Source organism: Macaca nemestrina, chromosome 1 (assembly GCF_043159975.1).
Source record: "Macaca nemestrina isolate mMacNem1 chromosome 1, mMacNem.hap1, whole genome shotgun sequence".
Classification (NCBI taxonomy): Eukaryota; Metazoa; Chordata; class Mammalia; order Primates; family Cercopithecidae; genus Macaca; species Macaca nemestrina.
The window spans coordinates 23,815,915-23,843,750 of record NC_092125.1 but is presented as its reverse complement, the minus strand read 5'-3'; the positions used below and the strand labels follow the sequence as shown (position 1 = coordinate 23,843,750).

General features: G+C 42.6%; 1 protein-coding gene and 1 pseudogene across 1 annotated transcript in view; both read right to left on the bottom strand.

Moving 5' to 3' along the window:
* LOC105492967 (uridine-cytidine kinase 2) overlaps positions 1 to 2,599 on the bottom strand; it is an 85,391-nt gene extending 82,792 nt beyond the window's left edge. The window contains exon 1 of the mRNA XM_011760359.3: positions 2,169 to 2,599. Coding sequence (XP_011758661.2) covers positions 2,169 to 2,267 — 99 coding nt within the window. The 5' untranslated portion in view covers positions 2,268 to 2,599. The remainder of the gene's footprint in view (positions 1 to 2,168) is intronic.
* Positions 2,600 to 9,521: 6,922 nt separating this feature from the next.
* On the bottom strand, positions 9,522 to 10,506 carry LOC112428681 (large ribosomal subunit protein uL24-like; annotated as a pseudogene).
* Between the last annotated feature and the right edge of the window lie 17,330 nt (positions 10,507 to 27,836).

Here is a 27,836-nt window from a genome sequence, read left to right as displayed (position 1 = left end):
CAATTTTCATTTTATACAGACGGGATCTCACTGTGTTGCCCAGGCTGGTCTCAAACTCCTGGGCTCAAGCAATCCTCCTGCCTCCACCTCCCAAAATGCTGGGATTACAGGCGTGAGCCACCAGGCCCAGTCTTGGATTTTTTTAATAACAAAAATATCAACAATCTTAAAGGATGACAAACTATCAATCAATTGTATGTCAAAAATGTACAAACAAGCTTGGGCAACATGGTGACCTAGTCGCTACAAAAAATAAAGATTAAAAAGCCAGCCCGGGTAGTGGCTCATACCCGTAACCCCAGCACTTTAGGAGGCAGAGAATTAGCTACTCCCATATTGGCTCACCACTATTCCCATTCCACACTTTACCCAAGTAACACCAAAAGCTTGTACTGATTATCAAGTTAGAACAGGTGACGACTGAGAAATACACAACAAGAAGAACAGAGTTATTCACCTTCTAGGGTGGCAGTTTTCACCCTGATGGTAACTAAATTATTTAGACGATTACCAAGGTCATTTTGTTTCTAAAAGCTCATATGCAAGTTTACGTCTCCTCCCCACCTTAGGAGGACTGGACCTCAGCTTAAAATCTGGACCCCACTACATGCCAGGCAGGCACTGTGCTAGGAGGGCTGGGAAAACAGCCACGAACACACACACACACACACAAAAGCTCTCAATCCAACAGGCGAATGCCAGAAGGGCAAGAATAATTCTAAAAGAACAGGTAAAGCTTTCTGAAAGGGCTAGCATTCTGGTTTTGCTTTGAATTACCAGTATAAGTCATAGTAAAGAATACATTCAAAAATTACAAATTTTTTTTAAAAGCCTTCAACCAGGGAGCACACAGAACAGAAACTTCAGGACCTAAAGCAGGCCGATTCCTAACCCTGGGAGCTAGGGACGAGATTAACTTCATCAATAAAGAAGTTCCCCAGGGCCAGCCGCCGTGTCTAGCTGGGCTCCTTGCGCTAAAGTCGTCCAGACCTGGAGGGAAAAACGTAAAACCAAAATGGAGGAGGGGCTACGGACGCGTCGGTTCGGGAGCGAAAACCTCGTGGCTCTTTCCTCATGGCGCCAACCAGCCTTCCTGCTCTGCTCTCCCCAGCCCGGGGAAGCATCATCCCGCCTCTCCAAACCCGCACACCAGCACCCAGCTCTCAGGGTCCCCTGAGGAACCCGTGCTCCAAATGAAGTTGGAGGGTGTTAAACGGTGGGAAAAACAAGTAGCCACATCTTAAAGGCTGTTAGGGGAGCAAAGAAAAGAAGCATCTGGGAGGACTCCACCCTTCTCCACCTGCAGAAAAAGCCCCGGGTAAAGCTAGGAAGTCATTTCCCTCGTCTCTTCTTGCCTTGCTGATAAAACAAAGGAAACAGGCTCCTAAGAGTGTCAGACGCCCATACGATGACCCCCTTCCGTGGATCCAAGACGCGTACGTCCCGGACACCGAAGAGCATGGAGCCAGTACAACTTTCTCATTGAAGTCGACCACGTTTCCTCTCATAACCTTAAAAAACAGAAGCCCCTACTATTACCGTTTCATTAATGTCACGGCACACCTATTTGGCTCTCAGGCTTTTAGCCGGAAACCCCTGTAATCCCCAGCCCTTGAGTGCAGCCCCAAACCGGGCTCCCCTTCCCCGGGATGCCGCCTCGCGCGTTCCCGCCACCCTCGCCCTCCCGGCCGCGCTTCCCGGCTCGCTCCGCCCTCAGCACCGGGCTGCGCCGCTGGGCAAACACGTCTGTGCCAGACCGGGGCTGGGGTGGGGGGGTGGGGGGGCCATCGGGGGTTCGTAGGGGGTCCTGCGGAAAGCCCTCTCCCCCAACACTGGACTTGCAAAACAATAAGCATCCGCTTCCCTGCCCTTCCCCCATAGGACCCCGGCCACGAGTTATTAACGCAGGGGGAGAAAAGCGAGGGGAGCACTCCAGCCCTGCGATCGTAGCCGCGTACCCCCAGAACCTCCATGGCCCGAGTCTTCGCCCGCCCCCGCCGCAGCGCCCCCAGGCCGCGCGGGGCGCACTCGGCGCTGGAGCGCGGCCGGGAGCGGAGGCGCGCGAGCCACGCGGTGGCTGCAGCAACTGACATGGCCCGCGGCCGCCGGCCACATGCGCCGCCGGGACCGGAGCCGGGAGGGGAGCGCGGCTTGGGGCCCCGCCGTACCTTGCCGCTGGCCGTTCCCCCGCTGACGCCGATAAGGAAGGGCTCGCCGCCGTTGGGCTGCTGGTGGTTCTGCAGGGTCTGCTCGCTGTCCCCGGCCATGGTTCGCGCCGCCCCTCCTCCCGCTGCCTGTGCGAACGGACGCACGCTCCCCGCCCGCGCCCGCGTCGGCCTCCCTCCGCTTCCCGCAGCCGCCGCTGGGCGCTGCCGGGGCCGAGGCTGCTGCCGCTCGCCTGCGAGCCGCTCAGAGCCGGGTGATGGGGCTGGGTTTCCTGGAGGAGCCAAGAGCCTTCCTTTGCCCGCAGCGGCCGGGCCGGTTTACATCCCAGGCAGAGGTCAGCGTGATGCTGCTGCTCCAATCCGGGCGGGCAGCGCGCTGCTATTCGCCGAGGCGGAGGCGGCGAGGCGTCTGGCCCCAGCCTCCGCCCCTCCCGGGCCCCGCCGCCGCCCGAGGTCTCTGCGAAAGGTGTGAGCCGGACCCTCCCTCCTACCCGCCCGGTTAACCCTTTCTCCGACGCGCCCTAGCGGACCCTGCGGGAAAGAAACAGGCTGTTCTGTGTTTCAATTTGGTATGCTACCACCTATTTCAGAAGGGATAAAAAGCTTGAAGGAATTAATAGGCAAATTGAATAAGAAGGAATGGCCCAGGTTTGAGAAGCAAAATTTGAGCAAGCTTGGAAGATTAGGGTGGAACAAAGAGTTAATGTCATTTACCCATTATCCAGACTAAAAACTTGTGTTTCCAAAAAATGAGGGTTCTTTTTCCCTTCTCCCGTTCGCCAAGATAATATGTCAGCCTCTGGCTTTAGATATTTCCTGTCTTGGAAACCCCCCAGCGCCATCCTTTTTAGCAGGCCTGTCCTCGTGCGACTCTACAGAAGGGCAGTTTGAGGGGCTTATCTGAAGGGTGCCCTCCCTTGGAAAAGCAATTCCCTTCTAAACTACAGTATCTCAGATCCCATACACTGAGCTTCCTATAGAGTTAGGGTATCTGAAAACATACTGACATTTTGATCCATTAATACCTTCAATTGAACTGATTTTCCAGAGATTGGCAATCAGTCACTTAGAAAGGCAGTTTCAGACTCCACCTCTGGAGCCAGATTTCTGCATTCACATCCAGGTCCCTGAGCAAGTTACTTAACCTCTCTGTGCTTCAGTGCTCTCATCTGTTAAATGGGAATAATAATGGCAAATACCTCCCAGGATTTTTGTGAGAATTAAATGAATTCGTATATGTAAAGTTCTCAGAACAGTGCTGGTACAGTCTAAGCCCTATATTAGTGTTTGAAGAAAAAAGGTCTCTAAAGGCCTGAAACTGGAAAGAGAAGTTTTGCTGGGACATACGTGAGAGAGGCAGGACTAGCCTAGTAACTTCCAGTCTCTTCTTATCTGAACTTGGGACTGGTATCAATGAGCTGATAGGGCCTACAATCTAAAACAGAATTTACGTCGATAGCATTATCTTTTGAAACTTAGTAAATTACCTTAAATTGAAAATTATTTTGAAAAAAATAATTTTCTCTCAAGCCAGGGAAATCGAGGCTGCAGTGAGCCATGATTGCCCCACTGCCCTCCAGCCTGGTCAGCAGAGCCAGAGCCTGTGTCAAAAAACAAACAAGCAAACAAACAAAAAAGGATACCAGAAAACACAAACCTTTTTTCACTTTTAAATTACAGTTGACGAACAACACAGGTTCAAACTGGGAGGTTCACTTTTATGCAGCTTTTTTTTTTTAACCAAAGGCATATGGAAAATACAGTATTTGTGCAGGTTCCCCAGGGCTGACTGTGGGACTTTATGTGTGGATTTGGTTACATGTAGACTGTCCTGGGACCAGTCCCTCCGCATATATCTAGGGATAACTGTATTTTATGTCACCATCTAACATCAAACTCTGTAGCAGCTCAGACAGGAAACAAAGATGGGGAGAGTGGCCACTACCTGGTACCCAGAAGCAGGCATTTAGGTGAAGTTTCCTAAAGGTGTGCCTTACCAAATAGCTATGGAGTGGGTGAGTTTTAGGTGGTCCTAGAGTTAGCCTCTTCTCCAAAAGGTCTTTTCTCTACTAGATAGATTTATTAGTCGTCATGGACTTTTGTAGAACTCTTTATAACCCATTGGAATTTGGAAGTTGAACCTACAACTGAGGGTTAGCTTGGGGATATTAGGTAGTTAAGGAGAAGAAGAGGAGGATAAAGGAATGCCAAAGCCCAGTGGGGTGGCTCATGCCTGTAATCCCAACATCTTGGGAGGCAGAAGAGTGAGGATCATTTGAGACTAGGAGTTCGAGACCAGCCTGGGCAACATAACGAGACCCCCATCTCCACAAAAAGTATAAAAATTAGCTGGGCATGGACCTTTTTTCTTCAAACACAGGTGCACACCTGTAGCCCCAGCTACACCAGATATTGAGGCAGGAGGATCACTTGAGCCCAGGAGTTCGAGGTTGCAGTTGTGATCATGCCATTGCACTCCTCTATCGATTGTCTCTTAAAAAAAGGAAAGAATGTCATGTCTTTCATAAACTTTTCTCAAATCTGCACCTTCCTTGTCATTCCTATAGTGTTTCTTCCATAATATTTTATCATAAAAATTTTCAAGCACAGTTGAAAGATTTTACAGCAAACACCAATATACCCACCACCTAGACTCTATCATTATAAACATCGTACCATATGTATACTTGCTTTAAAACATAACTGGTCATCTACCCATCCCTCTATCCATCAAGGCATTTTTATTATAGGATTTATTTCCTTTTGCTTTGTTAATTTTAATTGACTTAACTCCACACTGGCTTATACATTTTTATATATGTGTGTGTGTGTGTGTGTGTGTGTATACATATATATATATATATATATATATATATATATATATAAATAAAACTATAGCCCTAACACCTAGAACAGTTTCTGGCACCTTATAGGGCCTCAATAAATGGAAAAAGATAATGTCTCATTTCTTCATCTCCCAGGCTCACTGAGCAGAATGACAAGCAAGTGGGAAGCATTTAGTACATGGTAAATGAATGAACAAATGAATGAATATGAAGTAAGAAGACACCAACAAGTAAACTTCATTTCTGTCACTTTGGAAGGAAAGGCTTGTTCCCTTGATAGCATTAATGTGGATACTACACTTATTTCTGAATGTTTCATTTTCCTGGAATTCCAGAGTGACTGTCCCCGTCTAATCCTAGTATTAGATACACCTATTACCTAGTTGAGCTAATTCATTAACTGAGTTAATTCTCCATACTTCTCTGCACTTTGTTTAATAATTATAATATTTGACCTCTGTGCATGAGTTAATATACATGAAAGTGTCTGAAAAAATCAAAAGCATTCTATATAAAGGTAAGGCCTAATTAGCAGAGGGCAGCCATCTGTACTCTGTACTCCCTGTTTTTCTTTCTCTTTCCTATCCCTAGGGCTGGCTTGCCTACATATAAGGAAATTACCCGTGTCCATTTAAATTATGAAGAGTACTCTCAGCTCCAGTGACCTCAACAAGGACTTTCACGTCTCTGCCCCCTACAAAGCAAGGCAGGCTGCCTGTGCTATTCCCTGTGCTGTGTCATCCTCTCTTGGGAGCTTGGTCACCAAATCCCATAGCTAGGAATGTTCAAATCGCATTTGAGCCTACCATAACAATTACACTGCAGATTCTGAATTAAGTGATTTTGAACTGTCCTCCTTCCCCTCCTACTTAAAAAAAATCGAAATTTTTGACAAAATTCAGAGTTAGAACAGATCCAAGGAAATACATTTTCTTGGTATCTGTGATGATTTTTTTTTTCTTTTACAGATTTCAGTCTGATCAAGTTCTGGCCTAGTTAACATTTGGGGATGAAGTCAGCATGAGTATGCAAGTGCAGCTGTAGCCAAAGAACAATAAGAGACATTGCTGTTGACAGTCCTTTGTCTGCCTGCCTTCTCCCCTTAAGTAGCCATGGGTTCTGAACTAGACAAGGAACGTTACATTTTGCACCCAACTGAAGTGTTCTAACTCTAGGTGCTTCACGCACCATGATCAATTCTCTGTTTTTTTATCTCATTCCCCAGCCAGAAAAATAGATGTTATCACACCTCATCATGTATCCGAAGCATTTTCGTTCTCTGTATTACCTTTCTAATTACTTTCCACCTTTTATCAATCAGCAATTGCTTTGTCAGATCATAAGCACTGTTACGAAAAGACGGCTGGATGATGTTAAAGCTCTCTGACCTTAATCAGTCACATCCAGCTCTGTGACCTTAATCAATTCATTCTCAGGTACTGTTAGGCAGCACAACAGAGTGCAGTGTCAGACCAGCAGCAGCAGCATCTGGGAATGCAAACACTTAAGCACCACGCCAGAATTAGTAAATCAGAAACTCTGTGTGTGGAGCTCCACATTCTGTGTTTTATAAGCCTTCCAGGTAATTCTCATGCCCACCAAAGTGCGAGAACCCCTGTTCTGGTGCAAAGAAGATGAATAAGTTTTAGTCAGAAAACAAAGATTTATAATCTTGCTTTGTTACTAACTTTATAACCTTTGACAGGTTACATAATTATTTTTTCTTGCTATAGTGCAGTGGTGCTATTTTGGCTCACTGCAACCTCCGCCTCCTGGGCTCAAGCAGTCCTCCCGCCTCAGCCCCCAAAGTAGCTGGGACGACAGGCACCAGCCGCCACGACTGGCTGATTTTTGTACTTTTGGTAGAGATAGGGTTTCACCATGGTGCCCTGGCTGGTCTTGAACTCCTGAGCTCAAGCTATCTGCCCACCTCAGCTTCCCAAAGTGCTGGGATTATAGGCACGAGCCACCACACCAGGCCAGGTTAGATAATTTCTATAAACCTCAGCTTCTTCAACTGCTAAATGATACCTCTTTCATAGGATGGCTGTGAAAGTAATGATATACATTAGTACATAGTAGTTGTTAAATAAATACTATTTCCCCTTCCTCAGCTATTTCTGTCACAGCTCTCTGATTTATCACACATGTCCACCATTTAGGGGTCAGGACTTCCAAAAATAAGACTTCCTAATCCCCAAGGGCACTTTTTTTTTTTTTCCTTTTTGAAACAGGGTCTCACTCTGTTACCCAGACTGGAATGCAATGGCATGATCATAGCTCACTTGCAGCCTTGACCTCCCCAGGCCCAAGTGATCCTCCCACCTCAGCCTCCCAAGGAGCTGGGACTACAGATGCGCACCACCACGCCTGGCTAATTTTTGTATTTTTTGTAGAGACGGAGTTTTGCCATGTTGCCCACGCTGGTCCCGAACTCCTGGTCTCAAGTGATCCTCCCGCCTTGGCCTCCCAAAGTGCTGAGATTACAGGGGCACTTTCGAATAACAATTAAAAATTAATGTCCAGAATGGGCCCCCTCCAATGTAGATTTGTGGCTGCCTATGGCTAGGGAGATTAGTGGGGGAAATGGAGAGAGACTGCTAATGGGTCCAAGATTTCTTTCGGGGTGAAGGAAATGTTTTAAAATTGTCGTGATGGTTGTACAACTTTGAATAGAGTAAAAACCATTGAATTGTACAATTTAAATTGGTGAATTGCATGGTATGTGAATTATATCTTAATAAAGCTGTTTTTAAAAAAATAATCAGTGTCAACCAGGCTAGAAGAAAGAGTTTTAGGAAATGGGAACAGAAATGGGCAAAAAGCAAAGAGAAATGACTGAGATTTAAAAAGACAGCGTCAGAGAACGTAGTAACCTGTAAGACATTACGCAAATATAGGTTATTAATTTGGTGGAATTTAACATACACCCTCTCTCAGCAAAGATAACAGTCATTCAAGGGCCCTTAAATTTTAGTTGGCCCAGCTTCAGAAATCTCATAAGAAAAAGCCTTCACAGAATTGAAAAAATTAACATACAGATTTTAGTTCTATAGAGATTTTCTGATTTTTCTCTCCCTTCCCCATACCAGGACACTTTATAACGTGATTCTTTGAAAACAGGCTGAGATAAAGTCGAGAGTTCTGTTGTCTTGCCCAGCCAGTTACCAGCACCTGATAAGAGCAGGCCCCAGAATCCATGTTTTATTCACCATGTTCTAAGCTGTTTGGCTTCATCCTGTTCACCTAGACCCATATCTGATCCTTTACTTCTTTTCCTGTCACCAGACTAAATCGTTGCTATCCCACTTTTCTGCAATGACTTCCTTCATTTTCCCTAATTAGTTCTTAGGTTACTGTCTCTGCAGATAATCTACTAGTACCTCTTCCCTCCTCCTGTGGCTGATGCTCTTTTCATCAGAACATAATGGATGCATTATAGTTGGTGACACAGAGCTGGGATTAGGGTGAGACAAGGGATGTGCCTAGAGTGCAAAAAGTGAGGAAGCACCGACTCTTGGGTTGAGCAAGTACAAGTGCAGGGTGGGAAAGGAGCAGCTCCTTCATACCTACATTGCCTCACCCTAGTCTCAGAGCTCCGGTGATTGTGAAGAGGAGAAGCAGAGGATGGTACTGCTGATGGCGTCAATGTCAGACAAGTAGTTACATTTAGTCTAGTGGCTTATATTTGAACTGGTGGCCAAGAATGGCAGGTTTGACTTTCCTCAAGATGATGCGCTGAGGTGCCAAGTGATGTTGGAAGCCAAAGGAGATTAGCTGGATTAGTTTTTGCTCAGTGTTCATGGTATGTTACTAAAAGTTACTTTGGTGTCTTGAAGCGAACTCTCCCCAGGTCATTAGGAGAGAAGATTAGTTCGCTTTTCCTTCAGAATGAAATTATAGTTGTTCCTGGTGGCCAGGAGGCCTAAGGCTTCAAGTGATGAATGCTAGTGTTTCAGAAATATTTTTAGTCAGAGACACTGAGAAGCAAACAAAAGCAACAGATTCCCCAGGAAAACACTGTGTATGCACCCACAGATAGAATGTTGAGGATAACTCGAAAGGGTTCAGAGATCTCAAGAAACCCATTCATGAAGAACTCCAAAGAACCTTGATTAAGAAACCGTGGCGTAACTGGAAAGGCCTTGAACTGAAGAGAGAGAGTCAGTTAAGCAAGTTCTCCTTTCAGGGTCGTGGAAGAGACTGGTTTGATCCCTGGATACCTCTCCTGAGAGAGTTTGCAAGATCTTCAGCTGGTTAAGTCATCAGAACTAGAGAAATAAGATTTAAAAATTATGTGTATATCTGTATCTGCATCTATGTATATATCTACATTACATATATTTATATTATATATATCTACATTTTATATATATACATCTGCATTATATATATGTGCGTGTGTGTATATATATATATATATATACACACACACATTTTTTTTTTTTTTTTTTGAGACAGGGTCTTGCTATGTCACCCAGGCAGGGGTGCAGCAGTACAATCTCAGCTCACTGCAACCTCTGCCTCCTGGGCTCAAGCGATCCTCCCACCTCAGTGTCGCAAGTGGCTGGGAATACATTTGCGTGCCACCACACGGGGCTGATTTTTGTATTTTTTATAGAGACAGGGTTTTGCCGTGTTGCCCAGGCCGACCTCAAACCCCTAGACTCTAGCAATCTGTCCACCTCAGCCTGCCAGAGTGCTGAGATTACAGATGTTAGCCACTGTACCCAGCCTATATCTTTTCTTTTTTTGTCTGTTTCAAGTTTTAATCAAAACTTGTATATAAGATTACTTCATTCCTGCATCTTATCAGTTGTTTCTTCCTGGTATTTGCCCTTTTCCTTTCCTACTTGGGGAGATTTGGCTTTCCGTTCAAGGATCTTTTCGCGGTCTTTGCCGAGTTTTAGCCTAGTGATAACCTTTCTGGGGTGAATGCCTATGTGGACAGTTGTGCCATTAGCCTTTTCCCACTGCACCCATTCAGTGTAGATGACGTATTTCTTCCTGTAAACCTGGACTACTTTACCAATTTGCTAACCCTTTAGTGTCCTCATACAACCTGAACTTCATCATCCTTTTGGATGGGCATGAATCACATGTTGTACTTCAGTCTCAGCTCTTTGGAAAGAGGGGAAGACATAATCTTCCTGTGAATGTGGGAAGGTGCATTGAAATGCCTTTTGCGATTTTTGCTTCGGTCAGAAGTCACAAAGGGATTGAACTTCATTTTGGCCGCTCTGTCACCCAGACTGAAGTGCAGTGGTGTGATCATAGCTCACTGTAACCTCAAACTCCTGGCCCCAAGCAATCCTCCTGCCTCAGACTCCCAAGTAGCTAGGACTACAGGCATGCACCACCATGCTCAGTAATTTTTTTATTTTTTGTACAGACAGGGTTTCACTATGTTGCCCAGGCTGGTTTTGAACTCCTGGCCTCACGTGATCCTCCCAAAGCTCTGGGATCACAGGTGTGAGCCACCATGCCTGGCCTATGTACTGTGTGTGTGTGCGTGTGTGTGTGTGTGTGTGTATAGATATATATATAAATATATATATAGTTCCTCCCAAAGTGCTATATATATACACACACACATATGCATACATACATATTTTGTATACATGTAAATGTGTATATAGGCGTGTATCTATATCTGTAAATATACACATATATATTTTGTATCTTAAGATATAAAAGAGGTTAAAGGGATAAAAAATTTTTAAAGGGATATAGCATTTTTTTTTTTTGAGACGGAGTCTCGCTCTGTCGCCCGGGCTGCAGTGCAGTGGCCGGATCTCAGCTCACTGCAAGCTCCACCTCCTAGGTTTACGCCATTCTCCTGCCTCAGCCTCCGAAGTAGCTGGGACTACAGGCGCCCGCCACCTCGCCCGGCTAGCTTTTTGTATTATTTAGTAGAGACGGGGTTTCACCGTGTTAGCCAGGATGGTCTCGATCTCCTGACCTCGTGATCCGCCCGTCTCGGCCTCCCAAAGTGCTGGGATTACAGGCTTGAGCCACCGCGCCCGGCCTGGGATATAGCATTTTAAATGTTAAGCTATTAACCAATGTTAGCCAAGAGAACATAGTCATCTTGATTAACATCTAAATAAAAGCTCTAGGACATCATTCAGCAGCATTTTTCCTAGCCCCAAACTGGAAGTTTATAAAGTAGAATACAAGAAAATATAAAATCAATATGACATTAAATTATAATAAGAATACAATAGAATAAAATAACCCTTATTTTAAAATAATAATAAATGACTTAATCAGCTCTAGTCAAAAGTTGAACTCCTCTAAAGATTATTCCTATTTTTCTCTCCAGATTTCATTTTTAATTCAACTTTCAGAATGTGTAACAAATTACCTGATTTAATGAAATTATCATCATCATCAACAACAAAAAACCTTATTTTGCCATTCCATTGCTTAAGACACATACTTCTACTACTTTGAGACCCATCATTTCAATGGATGTTAATAAACCCAACACTGACCTCTTCTCTTAGATCAGCCCTGGCCTGCAGAGGAGAGCCACCACCAAATTTCTTAGGATCAGTGGTACCTCTCTTCCAACCTGTTCCTGATGGCTTGAGCAGTGTGTCCTTCAGGCCTTCCAATGGAACATAATTATCTGGCTGGTCTTGTTGCCTTACATATCAGTTTCGGCACGCCCACCTTCTTCTGTGGTTTGGCAGGGCAAGGCAGATATTTCCATTTCCCTGAGATTTGGCCATTGTTTTTTCCAGGCTTCTTAAATCCTTGCAGCAACTTTGCCCCATCTCCCGGAGCTCCTGGTAGACTATTAAATCTTTTGTCCTGAGAAAGTACCCCCACATCAGTGAATTCTTGCTTATCCAGTCTTCCATTCTGACATCCTTGATTAAACATCCTCAAATGCTAATCCCAGGAATAATCCCCTGACTCCTGCTAAGTCTTGTCTTTTTTTTTTTTTTTTTTTAAGATGGAATCTCCATCTGTCTCCCAGGCTGGAGTGCAGTGGTGCAATCTTGGCTCGCTGCAACCTCTGTCTCCCGGGTTCAAGTGATTCTCCTGCCTTAGCCTCCTGAATAGCTGGGACTACAGACGCATGCCACCACGCCTGGCTAATTTTTTGTATTTTTAGTAGAGACGGGATTTCATTGTGTTAGCCAGGATGGTCTCGATCTCCTGACCTTGTGGTCTGCCCGCCTCGGCCTCCTCAAGTGCTGGGATTACAGGCTTGAGTCACCGTGCCCAGCCCTTGCTATTTTTTTAAGTACATAGTCTCTTTTCTCCCTTATCAGGCCCAGCACAGCCCCAGTTGTCAGCCTGGTAGGCAGGAGAGGAGGTGGGGGTAAGGGCAGCATCAGAGGAGGGCACCGATTTCCAGCACAGCCAAAGTGCTAGCTCTTTTTAAGAAAGATAAGGTACCTCTGTAAACCCAGAGGGTCCAGGGGCACAGTGGTTGCAGAGACCAGACTCTTCAAAGCCTTCTCACCCACATCTTAGGATCTCAGGTTTTTATCACCAAGCCCTGATCATCACTACTGCTTTGACTGAGCAATGCAAAAACTATGGAGCTCTAAGACTCTACATATTAAGTCTTCAGCCTGCTGCTCAAATGTGCCTGCCCTTCTACTGGAAGAGATAAGGGCCTCTTTGTAAGCTACCACACCGGTTCTGAATCTCACACTTAATCATTAACTGATTGGTTGTTTGTTTGAGATGGAGTCTCCCTGTGTCTCCCAGGCTGGAGTGCAATGGCATGATCTTGGCTTACTGCATTCTCCACCTCCTGGGTTCAAGCGATTCTCCTGCCTCAGCCTCCTGAGTAGCTGGGATTACAGGCACGTGCTATGATGCCTGGCTAATTTTTTTGTGTGTGTTTTCAGTAGAGACAGAGTTTCACCATGTTGGCCAGGCTGGTCTCAAACTCCTGATCTCAAGTGATCTGCCTGCTTCAGCCTCCCAATGTGCTGGGATTACAGGGTGAGCCACCATGTCGGCTGATTATTATTAAGTGTCCTCAGTCTCTCATTATCCTTATGTAGTTGCATCACTACAACTTAGCAGCAACCAGCCAACTCCCAACTCCACTGTACTTGAAAGCATTGTTTCTCCGTATTTTTGAAAGGCCTGAAATATTGCTCCTGCTACAGCATTCTCTTCCATCAGCATTCCCCTCTAGGGATGCATTTTCCTACATTACCACTAGTGAAATCTTTAGCCTCTGAGCCTCAACCTTGTGCCATGCCCCACTTCACAACCACAACAGCATCCTTTTCATTTGCTAGGCAGTAGGTGAGCTAGTCCTAAGTGAGCCAAGTCCCCATCTTACCGCCTATTTTCTTAGCTCACTCCTGGAACCATTTGTGTTAGTCTGGACGTTTTAAGAAGCAGACACCAAGATAGCATTAAGTATACAAAGATTTTATTAGGGGAGGTGATTATGAGAAAAATTAGAGAAGGAACTGGAGAAGTCATCAAACTACAATACAAGCGTAAATCTGAATGAAGGAGAGAGAGAAGCAAGGTCGGGTAGAAGCATCCTAGACTACTATGCAGAATAAGAAAGTTTCAGCAAAGCTGTTGTCCTCGAGTCAAAGTTTTTGATAATCCGAAGAGCCCCATATCTCCCGGGAATGAGGCTGCCTTAGCATTCCAGCTACATGCAGTCATTGGCTGATAGTAGCCTAGTGGAAGCATGGCCAGCAAGCAAATGAAGCAGTTGATCTCAGAGTACACTAGCTGGGCTTTTGGTCAATTATGTTGTTCCTTGTAAGTGAAGGTCTTTGAGGCACGTCTCCTGGCCACCAGATGCTGAGGGTGAAGTGCATTGTCTATTTTTCTTTTCAATCATGTCAGGCTTTTTGCTTCATGTATTTTGGGGCTTGTTAGGTACATATATACTTATAATTGCTATTTTTATATATTGATCCTTTTTTATTATGAAATGTCTCTATTTGTCTCTAACAATGAAATGTCCTTATTTGTCTCTAATATGTCCTAAAGCCAGTTTTGTCTGATATTAAAATAGCCACTCCAGGTTTCTTATGATTACTGTGTACATAGTATATTATTTTCTGTCTTTTAATTTTAATCTATTTATGCCTACAACTCTAAAGTATGTCTTTTGGTGAACAGTATATAATTGAATCTTGCTTTTTTTTTTTTTTTTAAGACAGAGTTTTGCTCTTGTTGCCTAGGCTGGGAGTGCAATGGCATGATCTCAGCTCACTGTAACCTCCGCCTCCCAAGTTCAAGCGATTCTCCCGCCTTAGCCTCCCAAGTAGCTAGAATTTAGGCATGTGCCACCACACCCGGCTAATTTTGTATTTTCAGTAGAGACAGGGTTTCACCATGTTGGCCAGGCTGGTCTCGAACTCCTGACCTCAGGTCATCCACCCGCCTTGGCCTCCCAAAGTGCTGGGATTACAGATGTGAGCCACCTTGCCCAGCCTGAAAAGAAGGTCCTTAAAATCTTATTGGTCCTATGGTTTAGAACGGTGCCCAGCCATCTTGCTTTTTTATATAGTTTCACAATCTATGATCGATTAGCAGTATATTGGTCTGCTAGCAACATATTCTCTCAGTTTTTTTAAAAAAATGGTTTCGTTGGATATATAATTCTTGGTTGAAAGATTGTTTCATTTCGTTTTGTTTTGTTTTCCAGCACTTTGACTATGTCTTTCGGGCCTCCATTGCTTCTAATGAGAAGTTGGCTATTGACTGTATCATTTCCCTAAATGTGATCAGTCATTTTTCTCTTGCTGCTTTTTTTTTTTTTTTTTTTTTTTTTTTTTTTTTTTTTTGAGACGGAGTCTCGCTCTGCCGCCCAGGCTGGAGTGCAGTGGCCGGATCTCAGCTCACTGCAAGCTCTGCCTCCTGGGTTTACGCCATTCTCCTGCCTCAGCCTCCCGAGTAGCTGGGACTACAGGCGCCCGCCACCTCGCCCGGCTAGTTTTTTGTATTTTTTAGTAGAGACGGGGTTTCACCGTGTTAGCCAGGATGGTCTCGATCTCCTGACCTCGTGATCCGCCCGTCTCGGCCTCCCAAAGTGCTGGGATTACAGGCTTGAGCTACCGCACCCGGCCTCTCTTGCTGCTTTTAAGAGGTTTTTCTCTTTGGCCGGGTGCGGTGGCTCACACCTGTAATCCCAGCACTTTGGGAGGCTGAGGCGGGTGGATCACCTGAGGCCAGAAGTTCAAAACCAGTCTGACCAACATGCCAAAACCCTGTCTCTACTAAAAATATAAAAATTAGGGCCGGGCGCGGTGGCTCAAGCCTGTAATCCCAGCACTTTGGGAGGCCGAGACGGGTGCATCACAAGGTCAGGAGATCGAGACCATCCTGGCTAACCCGGTGAAACCCCGTCTCTACTAAAAAATACAAAAAACTAGCTGGGCGAGGTGGCGGGCGCCTGTAGCCCCAGCTACTCGGGAGGCTGAGGCAGGAGAATGGCGTGAACCTGGGAGGCGGAGCTTGCAGTGAGCTGAGATCCGGCCACTGCACTCCAGCCTGGGTGACAGCGCGAGACTCCTTCTCAAAAAAAAAAAAAAAAAAAAAAAAATTAGCCCAGCAAGGTGGCATGCACCTGTAGTCCCAGCTACTCAGGAGGCTGAGGCAGGAAAATCACTTGAACCTGGGAGGTGGAGGTTGCAGTGAGCCAAGACTGCACCACTGCATTCCAGCCTGGGCAACAGAGCAAGACTCTGTCTTGAAAAAAAAAAAAAAAAGAGAGAGAGAGAGATTTTTCTCTTTGTCTTTGGCTCTCAGAAATTTGACTATGGTATGTCTAGGTGTGGTTCTTTTTTGTTTATTCTGTTCAAGTTTCATCAAGCTTTTTGTATATGTAAATTAAGGTTTTTCATTAAATTGAGAAATTTTCAGCCATTATTTCTTCAGAGATTTTTTCTACTCTTTTCTGTCTCTTCTTCTGATATTATTATTATACATAAGCTGAAATGCTTGACTCCATGGTCTTCAAGGCTGTATTTTTTCCTTCAATTTTTTTTTTGGTCTCTCCTTGGATTGGATAATTTCTATTAGTCTATCTTCAAATTCAGTTATTCTTTCTTCTGTCAACTCAAATTTGCTGTTGACTTCAGTGTATGAATTTGTCATGTGAGTTATTGTACTTTTCAAGTATAGAATTTCCATTTGGTTTGTGTTTTTTCTTTTTTTTCTTTTTTTTTTTTGAGACGGAGTCTTGCTCTATCACCCAGGTTGGAGTGCAGTGGCACGATCTTGGCTCACTGCAACCTCCACCTCCCGGGCTCAAGTGATTCTCCTGCCTCAGTTTCCTGAGTAGCTGGGATTATAGGCACTCACCAGCATGCCCGGCTACTTTTTGTATTTTTGGTAGAGATGGGGTTTCACCGTGTTGGTCAGGCTGGTCTCGAACTCCTGACCTCATGATCTGCTTGCCTCGGCCTCCCAAAGTGCCAGGATTACAGGCGTGAGCCACCACACCTCACCTTCGTTTTTGTTTTTGTTTTTTTAATACTATGTCCCTATTTAGATTTCCTTTTTGTTGATTTATTGTTAGCATTTTAAAAATTAATTGAACAGCCAGGTCCTGTGGCTCATGCCTATAATCCCAGCTCTTTGGGAGGCTGAGGCGGGTGGATCACTTGAGGTCAGGAGTTCCAGACCAGCCTGGCCAACATTCGAAACCTTGTCTCTACTAAAAATACAAAAATCAGCCAGGCGTGGTGGCATGTGCCTGTAATCTAGCTACTTGGGAGGCTGAAGCAAAAGAATTGCCAGAACCCAGGAAGCAGATGTTGCAGTGAGCCGAGATCGCATCACTGCACTCCATCCTGGGTGACAGAGTGAGTCTCTGTCTCAAAAAAAAAAAAAAAAAAAAAATTATTTGAACATATTTATAATAGCTGCTTTGAAGTGTTTGCCTGTAAAAACTAAAATCTGGGCCCACTCAGAGTCAGTTTTACTAAGTGCTTTTTTTCCCCCTGTATATGGATCATACTTTCCTGGTTTTTGCATGTCTAGTAATTTCTGGTAAAAAACTGAACATTTTAGGTGATATATTGCAGCAACTCTGAATTCTGTTTTCTATTTTTAATGGTTGTTGGGTTTTTCCCCCGTCCGGATTTAAATGGCAGAATCTGCATCTCTGATGCGCAACCACTGGTGTCTCTACAGTGGTATGCCCCACCACTTGCTTTGAACAAAACCTCATTCTTAAGCTGGCAGAGCTATGCATTTTTCCTATTTGTACCCAACTAAGTGCACCATTTATTGCTGGCAAGACTATGGGGTTTTGCCCCTCATGCTGAATGGAGTCTGACTCCTTTTACAGAAATGAACTCCAAAATGGAAAAGTTTCCAATGAAATAAAATACAACAAAATAAAATTCCAGGCCCCACTTTTGCCAGCGAATTTGACCAAACATTCAAAGGAGAGTTAATGCCAAGATTATACAGACTCTACCAGAGAGAAGATGAAACATTTCACAACTCAAGTTATGAGACCAGTGTAACTTTAATGCCAAAACCTGACAACATATTACAAGAATAGAAAATTAAAGGCCAATCTCTCCTATGAGAATAAAATGTAAAAATTCTTGTTTTATTTATTTATTTTTTAATTTTTATTTTTTTGAGATGGAGTCTTGCTCTATCGCCCAGGCTGGAATGCAGTGGCGCCATCTCGGCTCACTGCAACCTCCACCTCCTGGGTTCAAACAGTTCTCCTGCCTCAGCCTCCTGAGTAGCTGGGATTGCAGGCACCTGCCACCATGCCCATCTAATTTTTGTATGTTTAGTAGAGACAGGATTTCACCATGTTGGCCAGGCTGGTCTTGAACTCCTGACTTCAGGTGATCCACCCGCCTTGGCCTTCCAAAATGATGGGATTACGGGCATGAGCCACCACGCCCGGCCCCTTCTTGTTTATTTTATTTAGTTTTCAGAGATGAGATTCTCATTATGTTGCCCAGGCTGATCTCAAACTCCTGGACTCAAGCATTCCTCACACCTCAGCCTCCCAAAGTGCTAAGATTACCGGTGTGAGCCGCTGCACTCAGCCAAAATGTAAAAATTCTGAACACAATTTTAACAAACCAAATCTCACAATACATAAAAGGATAAATCATCACTATCAAATTTTGTTTATTCAAAAAATGTAAGGTTTAATATTTGAAAAATCCATAGTTTAATTAATTTAGATCTGGCTCAAAAACTATGTGCAATGGCTAGATATGGATAAATCCTGTAATAAGTAAGAATACCCAGCCGGGCACGGTGGTTTACACCTGTAATCCTAGCACTTTGGGAGGCCATGGCAGGCGGATCATCTGAGGTCAGAAGTTCCAGACCAGCCTGGCCAACATGGTGAAACCCCGTCTCTACTAAAAATACAAAAATTAGCCGGGTGTGGTAGCATACGCCTGCAATCCCAGCTACTCGGGAAGCTGAGGCAGGAGAATCACTTGAGCCCAGGAGGCGGAGGTTGCAGTGGGCCGAGATTTCGAGATTGCCCACTGTACTCCAGCCTGGGCGGCAGAGCAAGAACCTGTTTCCAAAAAAAAAAAAAAAAAAAAAAAAAGGTCTTAAATAAAGAATACCCCTCAGTATGCAGTATCCTCTAATAAGTACTAGAGTATCCTGTAATAAGTAAGCATACCCCTCAGTATGCAAACAACTCTTTCCTAAGCAATGTTTCCCAAAATGTGCTCCTTGGAACAGTGGTCCTGGGAGGGAAAGGGATACTAGGATACTAGGAACAAATGAGTTTGGAAAACCCTACATACTGCACTCCATTCCCACTTTAATTTCTCAGAGTCACAATGTGTATTAGTGCATTAAATAGACTAACAAATGTTAATAATAATAAGCACATTTATCTTTGTTTAGACCATGTTTTACCAAATTTACGAAATGACAAAATCTTTTTTTCTGGTATGTCCAGTACCAAGCAGCAAAATTAATGTTCTATGGATCTCACCTTAAGAAATGCTTCTCTATAGTAACTTAGCGTTACTTAGTCTATAGTAACTTAGTGTTACTTAGTCTAGCAAATTAACTCTTACAAGGAGACAAAAGGTATTCTGCTGTCTTGGGAGAGGTCCTGAGAGACCTATTCACATTGAGAAGCATATTTATTGATGTTAGCTTTCTATTGATAAACATCTCATGTTTAATATTAACAATTTTTTTTCAGTTTATTGCATGAAGGAGTTACACTAGTCCAAGTTAAAAGCAGACCCCTAATAATTTATCATAATTTTTTTTAGCACAAAATGTTATATATGTTTTGTATTTTTAAAAAAAACTAAATAATGCAGAAATTGTTTTGAGACAGGGTCTCACTTTATTATCCAGGCTGGAGTGCAGTGGTAAAATCATACCTCACTGCAACCTCAAACTCCTGGGCTCAGGCAATTCTCCTGCCTCAGCCTCCCGAGTAGTTGGGACTACAGGTACGCGCTGTCGTGCCCATCTAATTTTTGTATGTGTGTTGGAGGGGGATGGGGGTCTCACTATGTTGAACAGCCTAGTCTTGAACTCCTGGCTTCAAGCTATCCTCCCACCTGGGCCTCTCAAAGTGCTGGGATTACAGGCATGAGCCACTGCCTGGCCGGAATATTTTGTATTGAATGAGAAAGTTCCCTTTAATACTTGCCCTTAGAGATCATCATTATGAGCAAGTTAGTGTTAGCTTAGCTTTTAACATTTCATATTTGCAAAGTTGTTTTAGAATAACCGCTCACTACTAGAAGAGTTGAGTCAGTTTTCACTATCTAACAAAAAGTGTACATATTAATCACGTAAAAACATTTACAAATAAATGTGAAAATAAATATTAGCATGTAAAAAATTTTGGAAAAAGAAAATAAAAATCTAAACACAAAAGAGAAGATTAAAGAAGAAATAAACCTAGGGAAAAGAAAGCTGAAGATTGAAATCTGATAACTTCAAATAAGAGCTGGGACATAATAAAGATGTGAAACAAGGACACAATTCATTTTTTTAATTTTGGCATGCACCAAACATCCTTTGAATACTCTAACACTATTATAAGAAAAAGTTTCCTCTATTGCTATTATAAATCAAGATATACTTAAACCGGAAAATATTCACAGGCATAAAACTGCCATGCATGCCAAAAGGAGAAAATGAATAAAAGGCATCATTAGTTGATAGTTATGATTGAGGGGGAGATGTGTCTCATCTCACCAATCCAAGATTTGGAATGAAATGATAACAGGCCGGGCGCGGTGCCTCAAGCCTGTAATCCCAGCACTTTTGGGAGGCCGAGACGGGCGGATCACGAGGTCAGGAGATCGAGACCATCCTGGCTAACACGGTGAAACCCCGTCTCTACTAAAAAATACAAAAAAACTAGCCGGGCGAGGTGGCGGGCGCCTGTAGTCCCAGCTACTCGGGAGGCTGAGGCAGGAGAATGGCGTAAACCCGGGAGGCGGAGCTTGCAGTGAGCTGAGATCCGGCCACTGCACTCCAGCCTGGGCGACAGAGCCAGACTCCATCTCAAAAAAAAAAAAAAAAAAATGATCAACACTAGAGTGTCTCCAGATAACTGTCATCCTGTTGACATCTGCAGCACCACTAATGGTCACCAGTGAAAACAACTTCATTTCCCCCTCTCTTTTTTTTTAATGCAATTATTAATTCAATAACTTTATTCTTGTCCCCAACTGTATTATAACAGTACAGCACTTTAAGATAAACCCTAATCCTTTTTTTAATATTTGCATTTTATCTTAAAAATTAACATGCTATGTTAAAACATAACAAAATCCCTCCCCCCACCCCAAAATCCTGCATAAGAATGTGAATGGTTATGTTTGCATAGAATCTCCTAATGCTCTCCCTCCCCCCTACCCCCTCCCAACAATAGGACCGGGTGTGTGATGTTCCCCTTCCTGTGTCCAAGTGATCTCATTGTTCATTTCCCACCTATGAGTGAGAACATGTGGTATTTGGTTTTCTGTTCTTGCGATAGTTTGCTGAGAATGATGGTTTCCAGCTGCATCCATGTCCCCACAAAAGACACGAACTCATCCTTTTTTATGGCTGCATAGTATTCCATGGTGTATATGCGCCACATTTTCTTAATCCAGTCTGTCATTGATGGACATTTGGGTTGATTCCAAGTCTTTGCTATTGTGAATAGTGCCGCAATAAACATATGTGTGCATGTGTCTTTATAGCAGCATGACTTATAATCCTTTGGGTATATACCCAGTAATGGGATGGCTGGGTCACATGGTATTTCTAGTTCTAGATCCTTGAGGAATCGCCACACTGTTTTCCACAATGGTTGAACTAGTTTACACTCCCACCAACAGTGTAAAAGTGTTCCTATTTCTCCACATCCTCTCCAGCACCTGTTGTTTCCTGATTTTTTAATGATTACCATTCTAACTGGTGTGAGATGGTATCTCATTGTGGTTTTGATTTCCATTTCTCTGATGGCGAGTGATGATGAGCATTTTTTCATGTGTCTGTTGGCTGCATAAATGTCTTCTTTTGAGAAGTGTCTGTTCATATTCTTTGCCCACTTTTTGATGCCCTTAGAAATAATACCACACATCTACAGCCATCTGATCTTTGACAAACCTGACAAAAACAAGAAATGGGGAGAGGATTCCCTATTTAATAAATGGTGCTGGGAAAATTGGCTAGCCATAAGTAGAAAGTTGAAACTGGATCCTTTCCTTACTCCTTATACGAAAATTAATTCAAGATGGATTAGAGACTTAAATGTTAGACCTAAAACCATTAAAAACCCGAGAAGAAAACCTAGGTAATACCATTCAGGACACAGGCATGGGCAAGGACTTCATGTCTAAAACACCAAAAGCAACAGCAACAAAAGTCAAAATTGACAAATGGGATCTAATTAAACTAAAGAGCTTCTGCACAGCAAAAGAAACTACCATCAGAGTGAACAGGCAACCTACAGAATGGGAGAAAATTTTTGCAATCTACCCATCTGACAAAGGGCTAATATCCAGAACCTACAAAGAACCCCCTCTCTTTTAGTGGTACGTCTGGGAACAAAGTAGAGTTTGTAATGATAAGACAAAGATATTTGTAAATAAGGCCATATGAGTTATAAGACTGGATCAGTCTTATGGGTTCATGGTAGGTCATCTGACAATGCATCCAGGGCTATTTTGTGGAAGGGTGTGATATTTTTCTAGGTGATAACTTCAGAAGATTTGGGTGCAGACCTAACAACTGCATTTCCTTTGAACATCTCTGACTGAAACAGCAGAACGCTTTCATTTTATTCTGGATCTTTCCAACTCTCAGATCAGTTTCTTTTCCTCCTGTGGCCCTCCTCTAGCCATAGTGTATCTTTTCTCAGGTAAGGGGACAGAAACTACATACAGTGTTCCAGGTGTGGCTCTTATTTCCTTTTGTGTTAAAAATGCCCTTCATAATCCCAAATTTTTGTTGGTCTTTGTGGCTGAGGAAGCAATCTGGACCAACATGTTCAAAGAATATGCTGACCCTCTTTGTATGGATGTAAGTAATAGCCAATCTTTTTTTGAGTCTAGAGGAAAGAGAACTTGACCAGCAAGTCAGGAGATCTGGCTCAGGGTCTAGTTCTGCCAATAACTGTGTGATCGTATAAGTTATTTAAATTGTATTGCCTTCAATTTATTCACCTACAAAATGAAGAATTTGACTTTTCAATGTTCTAAGATCCTTCCTAGCTCTGAATTTTTATGATTATAACATTGTAGCTTATCTGCCACTTTTCTCGACATTCTTGCATCTGATAGGAACTTTTAGTAGTGTATCCTTAGACTGGCATTTCATTTACTGCAACTGATTAGTGTCAAATGCAAACTTAAACATTTCACTCTAAACCTCAAGTCTTAAATGTAAAACTCCTACCCTTTATTTCCTAGCTTTAATGAGATCTCTATCCATTAATTCATTTATACACTCTTTTTTTTTTTTTTTAAGAGATGTGATCTCGCTCTATTGCCCAGACTGGAATGCAGTGGTGTGATCTTGGTTCACTGCAACCTCTGCCTCCTGGGCTCAAGTGATCCTCCCACCTCAGCTCTGGAAGTAGCTGGGACTACAGGCCCATGCCACCATGGTTGGCTAATTTTGTATTTTTTGTAGAAATGGTGTTTTCCCATGTTGCCCAGGCTGATCTCAAACTCCTGGACTCAAGTGATCCGCCTGCCTTGGCCTCCCAAAATGCTGGGATTACAGGCGTGAGCTACCACGTCTAGCCTCCATCTATTTTTTTAAGAATGCTTTTGTAAAGACAGAGTCTCGCTATGCTCCATTTATACATGATGACATTAAATATCAATTTCCTATTATGTGCCAGTAAGAAAAATATCATCTCTACTCTTACTGAGCTTACAGTCTGGAAAGGACAGCCATTGATGCAAGCAACGACATGGAAATATAATGCTTGGGAAAATACTAGGGAATACAAGAGAATACAGACAAGTGTCAGAGCAATTTCAATGTTTTAAAATAACCTTTCAGCTTGGTTATTCAAAATTTGGACATTTTAAATTCTTATAGTTATATCCACAGCTCTCCTTTATTTAAAATAAAGTAATAACAGTTAGAAATTCTCCTTTCCCTAAAAAAGTAGGTACATTCAAATACCTCTCTATATAAATAACACCTTACAACCCAAGAAAAAGATTTGCCAAATGGCTTAATACTTATTTCCTAGTAGTTGGGGGAACTGCTTCCTTCCTTTTGAACAATATTTGAACAACTTGGCATTTTCTCTAAGTATTGTGCAAAAGTGGCCTGGCATAGGTGAAATGAGTCAAACCTAATATAATCTATCCACTGTTCATAGAAATGTTTTGGCTATATTCTACATGGAATCAGTGTAATGCACTACAAAGGAGCATAATTGGCCAGCACGTCTTTTGTTTATTTAAGAGAGTAAGGCTTCCCTGTTGTTATTGTTGAGTATTTTTTTAATCTTAAATTTTATTACATTGACCTTCATTGTTTCCTCATTATATAATATACAATTGCAGACAAATTAGGAAATCTGATTTAAAATATAATAAAGAGATACAATCATCTTAAGACTCCAGTTAGAGATAACTACAGTTAACACTTCAGTGTATAACCACCTATATGTTTTTCCATTTCCTTCCTTTCTTTTCTTTTCTTTTCTTTCTATGCTTCTTTTCTTTTCTTTCTTGACAGGGCCTTTCTGTGTTGCCCAGGCTGGTCTTGAACTCCTGGCCTCAAGTGATTCTCCCACCTCACCCTCCCAAAGTGCTAGAATTACAGGTGTGAGCCACTCTGTCCAGTCCTCTTTTTAAAAGTATTTTAATGGACTTCAATCACACAGATTTTGAACTAACCATAACCCTTATTTTGTAACTTGTCATCATGGACCCTCTTATTATTTATTTAATTGATAAACATCTGCCATCCTATGTAAGATCCAGAATATTGGCAATAAATTACAAGTTACTGTCAGTATTCTAGATGTCTTTCTATGTATAATGTATACACTGTTTTGTTTTTGTTTTTGTTTTGAGACGGAGTCTCGCTCTTTTCCCCCAGGATGGAGTGCAATGGCACTATCTCGGCTCACTGCAGCCGCTACCTCCCGCTTCAAGCGATTCTCCTGCATCAGCCTCCTGAGTAGCTGGGACTACAGGCGCCCACCACCACACCCAGCTAATTTTTGAATTTTTAAGTAGAGATGGGGTTTCACCATGTTGGCCTGGCTGGTCTCGAACTCCTGAATTCAGGTGATCCACCCGCCTTGGCCTCCCAAAGTCCTGGGATTACAGTTGTGAGCCACCATTCCCAGCCATGTATACACTGTTTTTAACAAAGCCTTTTTTTTGAGAGCTGAGAATTAGACCCTCACATATATGGTCAATTAATTTTTTTCTTTTTTATTGTGGTAAAATTTATATATATATATTTGGTTTTTTTTTTAGTAGAGATAGGGTTTCACCATGTTTATATATATTATTATATATTACATATTTTATATTATATATTATGTTATATATTAGATGTTATATATATTATATTATATTATATATATAAAACATTAAACCTACCAGTGTAACCATTTTTTAACTTTACAATTCAGTACTGCTCCATTTTTTTTTTACATTATTGTAAAACAGAAAAACAGATCTCCAAAACTTTCTCACCTTGCAATTCTGAAACTGTATACCCATTAAACAACAACTCGCTTTTTCGCCCCTTTCCCAGCCCCTGGTAGCCACCCTTCTACTGTTTCTATACATTTGACTACTTTAGATATATGAGTGGAATCACACAGTATTTGTGTTTTGTTACTGGCTTATTTCACTTAGTATAATGTCCTCAAGTTTCATCCATGTTGTAGCATGTGGTAAGATTGTCTTCCATTTTAAAGCTGAATAATATTTCTCTGTGTGTGTGTGTGTGTGTGTGTGTGTGTGTGTGTGTGTGTACCACATTTTGTTCCTCTATTCATCATCAATGAACATTTGGGTCGCTTCCACTTCCAGGAATAGTGTATAGTACAGCTATGAATATGGGTGTGTAAATATCTCTTCAAGACCGCTCCCTTAATCTTTTTGAAGGTATACCCAGTAGTGCAATTGCTGGATCGTTCTATTTTTAATTTTTTAAAATTTTTATCAATAGTTTTTTTATTATACTTTAAGTTCTAGGGTACATGTGCACAACATGCAGGTTTCTTACATATGTATACATGTGCCATGTTGGTGTGCTGCACCCATTAACTCATCGTTTACATTAGGTATATCTCCTAATGCTATCCCTCCCCGCCACCCCACCCCATGTCAGGCCCCCTTCCTGTGTCCAAGTGTTCTCATTGTTCAGTTCCCACCAACGGGTGAGAACATGCAGTGTTTGGTTTTCTGTCCTTGTGATAGTTTGCTGAGAATGATGGTTTCCAACTTCATCCATGTACCTACAAAGGACATAAACTCATCCTTTTTTATGGCTGCGTAGTATTCTGTGGTGTATATGTGCCACATTTTCTTAATCCAGTCTGTCATTGATGGACATTTGGGTTGGTTCCAAGTCTTTGCTATTGTAAATAGTGCCGCAATAAACATATGTGTGCATGTGTCTTTATAGCAGCGTGATTTATTTATTTATTTATTTATATATTTATTTATTTATTTATTTATTTTTTTGAGACGGAGTCTTGCTCTGTTGCCCAGGCTGGACTGCAGTGGCCGGATCTCAGCTCACTGCAAGCTCCGCCTCCCGGGTTTACGCCATTCTCCTGCCTCAGCCTCCCGAGCAGCTGGGACTACAGGTGCCCGCCACCTCGCCCGGCTAGATTTTTGTATTTTTTAGTAGAGACGGGGTTTCACCGTGTTAGCCAGGATGGTCTCGATCTCCTGACCTCGTGATCCGCCCGTCTCGGCCTCCCAAAGTGCTGGGATTACAGGCTTGAGCCACCGCGCCCGGCCTAGCAGCGTGATTTATAATCCTTTGGGTATATACCCAGTAATGGGATGGCTGGGTTACATGGTATTTCTAGTTCTAGATCCTTGAGGAATCGCCACACTGTTTTCCACAATGGTTGAACTAGTTTACACTCCCACCAACAGTGTAAAAGTGTTCCTATTTCTCCACATCCTCTCCAGCACCTGTTGTTTCCTGACTTTTTAATGATTGCTATTCTAACTGGTGTGAGATGGTATCTCATTGTGGTTTTGATTTGCATTTCTCTGATGGCGAGTGATGATGAGCATTTTTTCATGTGTCTGTTGGCTGCATAAATGTCTTCTTTTGAGAAGTGTCTGCTCATATCCTTCACCCACTTTTTCATAGGGTTGTTTGACTTTTTGTTTAAGTTCTTTGTAGATTCTGGATATTAGCCCTTTGTCAGATGGGTAGATTGCAAAAATTTTCTCCCATTCTGTAGGTTGCCTGTTGACTCTGATGGTAGTTTATTTTGCTGTGCAGAAGCTCTTTAGTTTAATTAGATCCCAGTTGTCAATTTTGGTTTTTGTCACCATTGCTTTTGGTGTTTTAGTCATGAAGTCTTTGCCAATGCTTATGTCCTGAATGGTATTGCCTAGGTTTTCTTTTAGGGTTTTTATGGTTTTAGGTGTTACGTTTAAGTCTTTAATCTATCTTGAATTAATTTTTGTATAAGGTGTAAGGAAGGGGTCCAGTTTCAGTTTTCTGCATATGGCTAGCCGGTTTTCCCAGCATCATTTATTAAACAGGGAATACCTTCCCTGTTGTTTTTTTTGTCAGGTTTGTCAAAGATCAGATGGTTGTAGATGTGTGGTGTTATCTCTGAGGCCTCTGTTCTGTTCCATTGGTCTATATCTCTGTTTTGGTACCAGTACCATGCTGTTTTGGTTACTGTAGCCTTGTAGTATAGTTTGAAGTCAGGTAGTGTGATGCCTCCAGCTTTGTTCTTTTTGCTTAGGATTGTCTTGGCAATGTGGGCTCTTTTTCGGTTCCATATGAACTTTAAAGTAGCTTTTTCTAATTCTGTGAAAAAAGTGAATGGTAGTTTGATGGGGATAGCATTGAATCTATAAATTACTTTGGGCAGTATGGCCATTTTCATGATATTGATTCTTCCTATCCATGAGCATGGAATGTTTTTTCCATTTCTTTATGTCCTCTCTTATTTCCTTAAGCAGTGGTTTGTAGTTCTCCTTGAAGAGGTTCTTCACATCCTTGTAAGTTGTATTCCTAGGTATTTTATTCTCTTTGTAGCAATTGTGAATGGGAGTTCACTCATGATTTGGCTGTTTGCCTATTATTGGTGTATAGGAATGCTTGCACATTGATTTTGTATCCTGAGACTTTGCTGAAGTTGCTTATCAACTTAAGG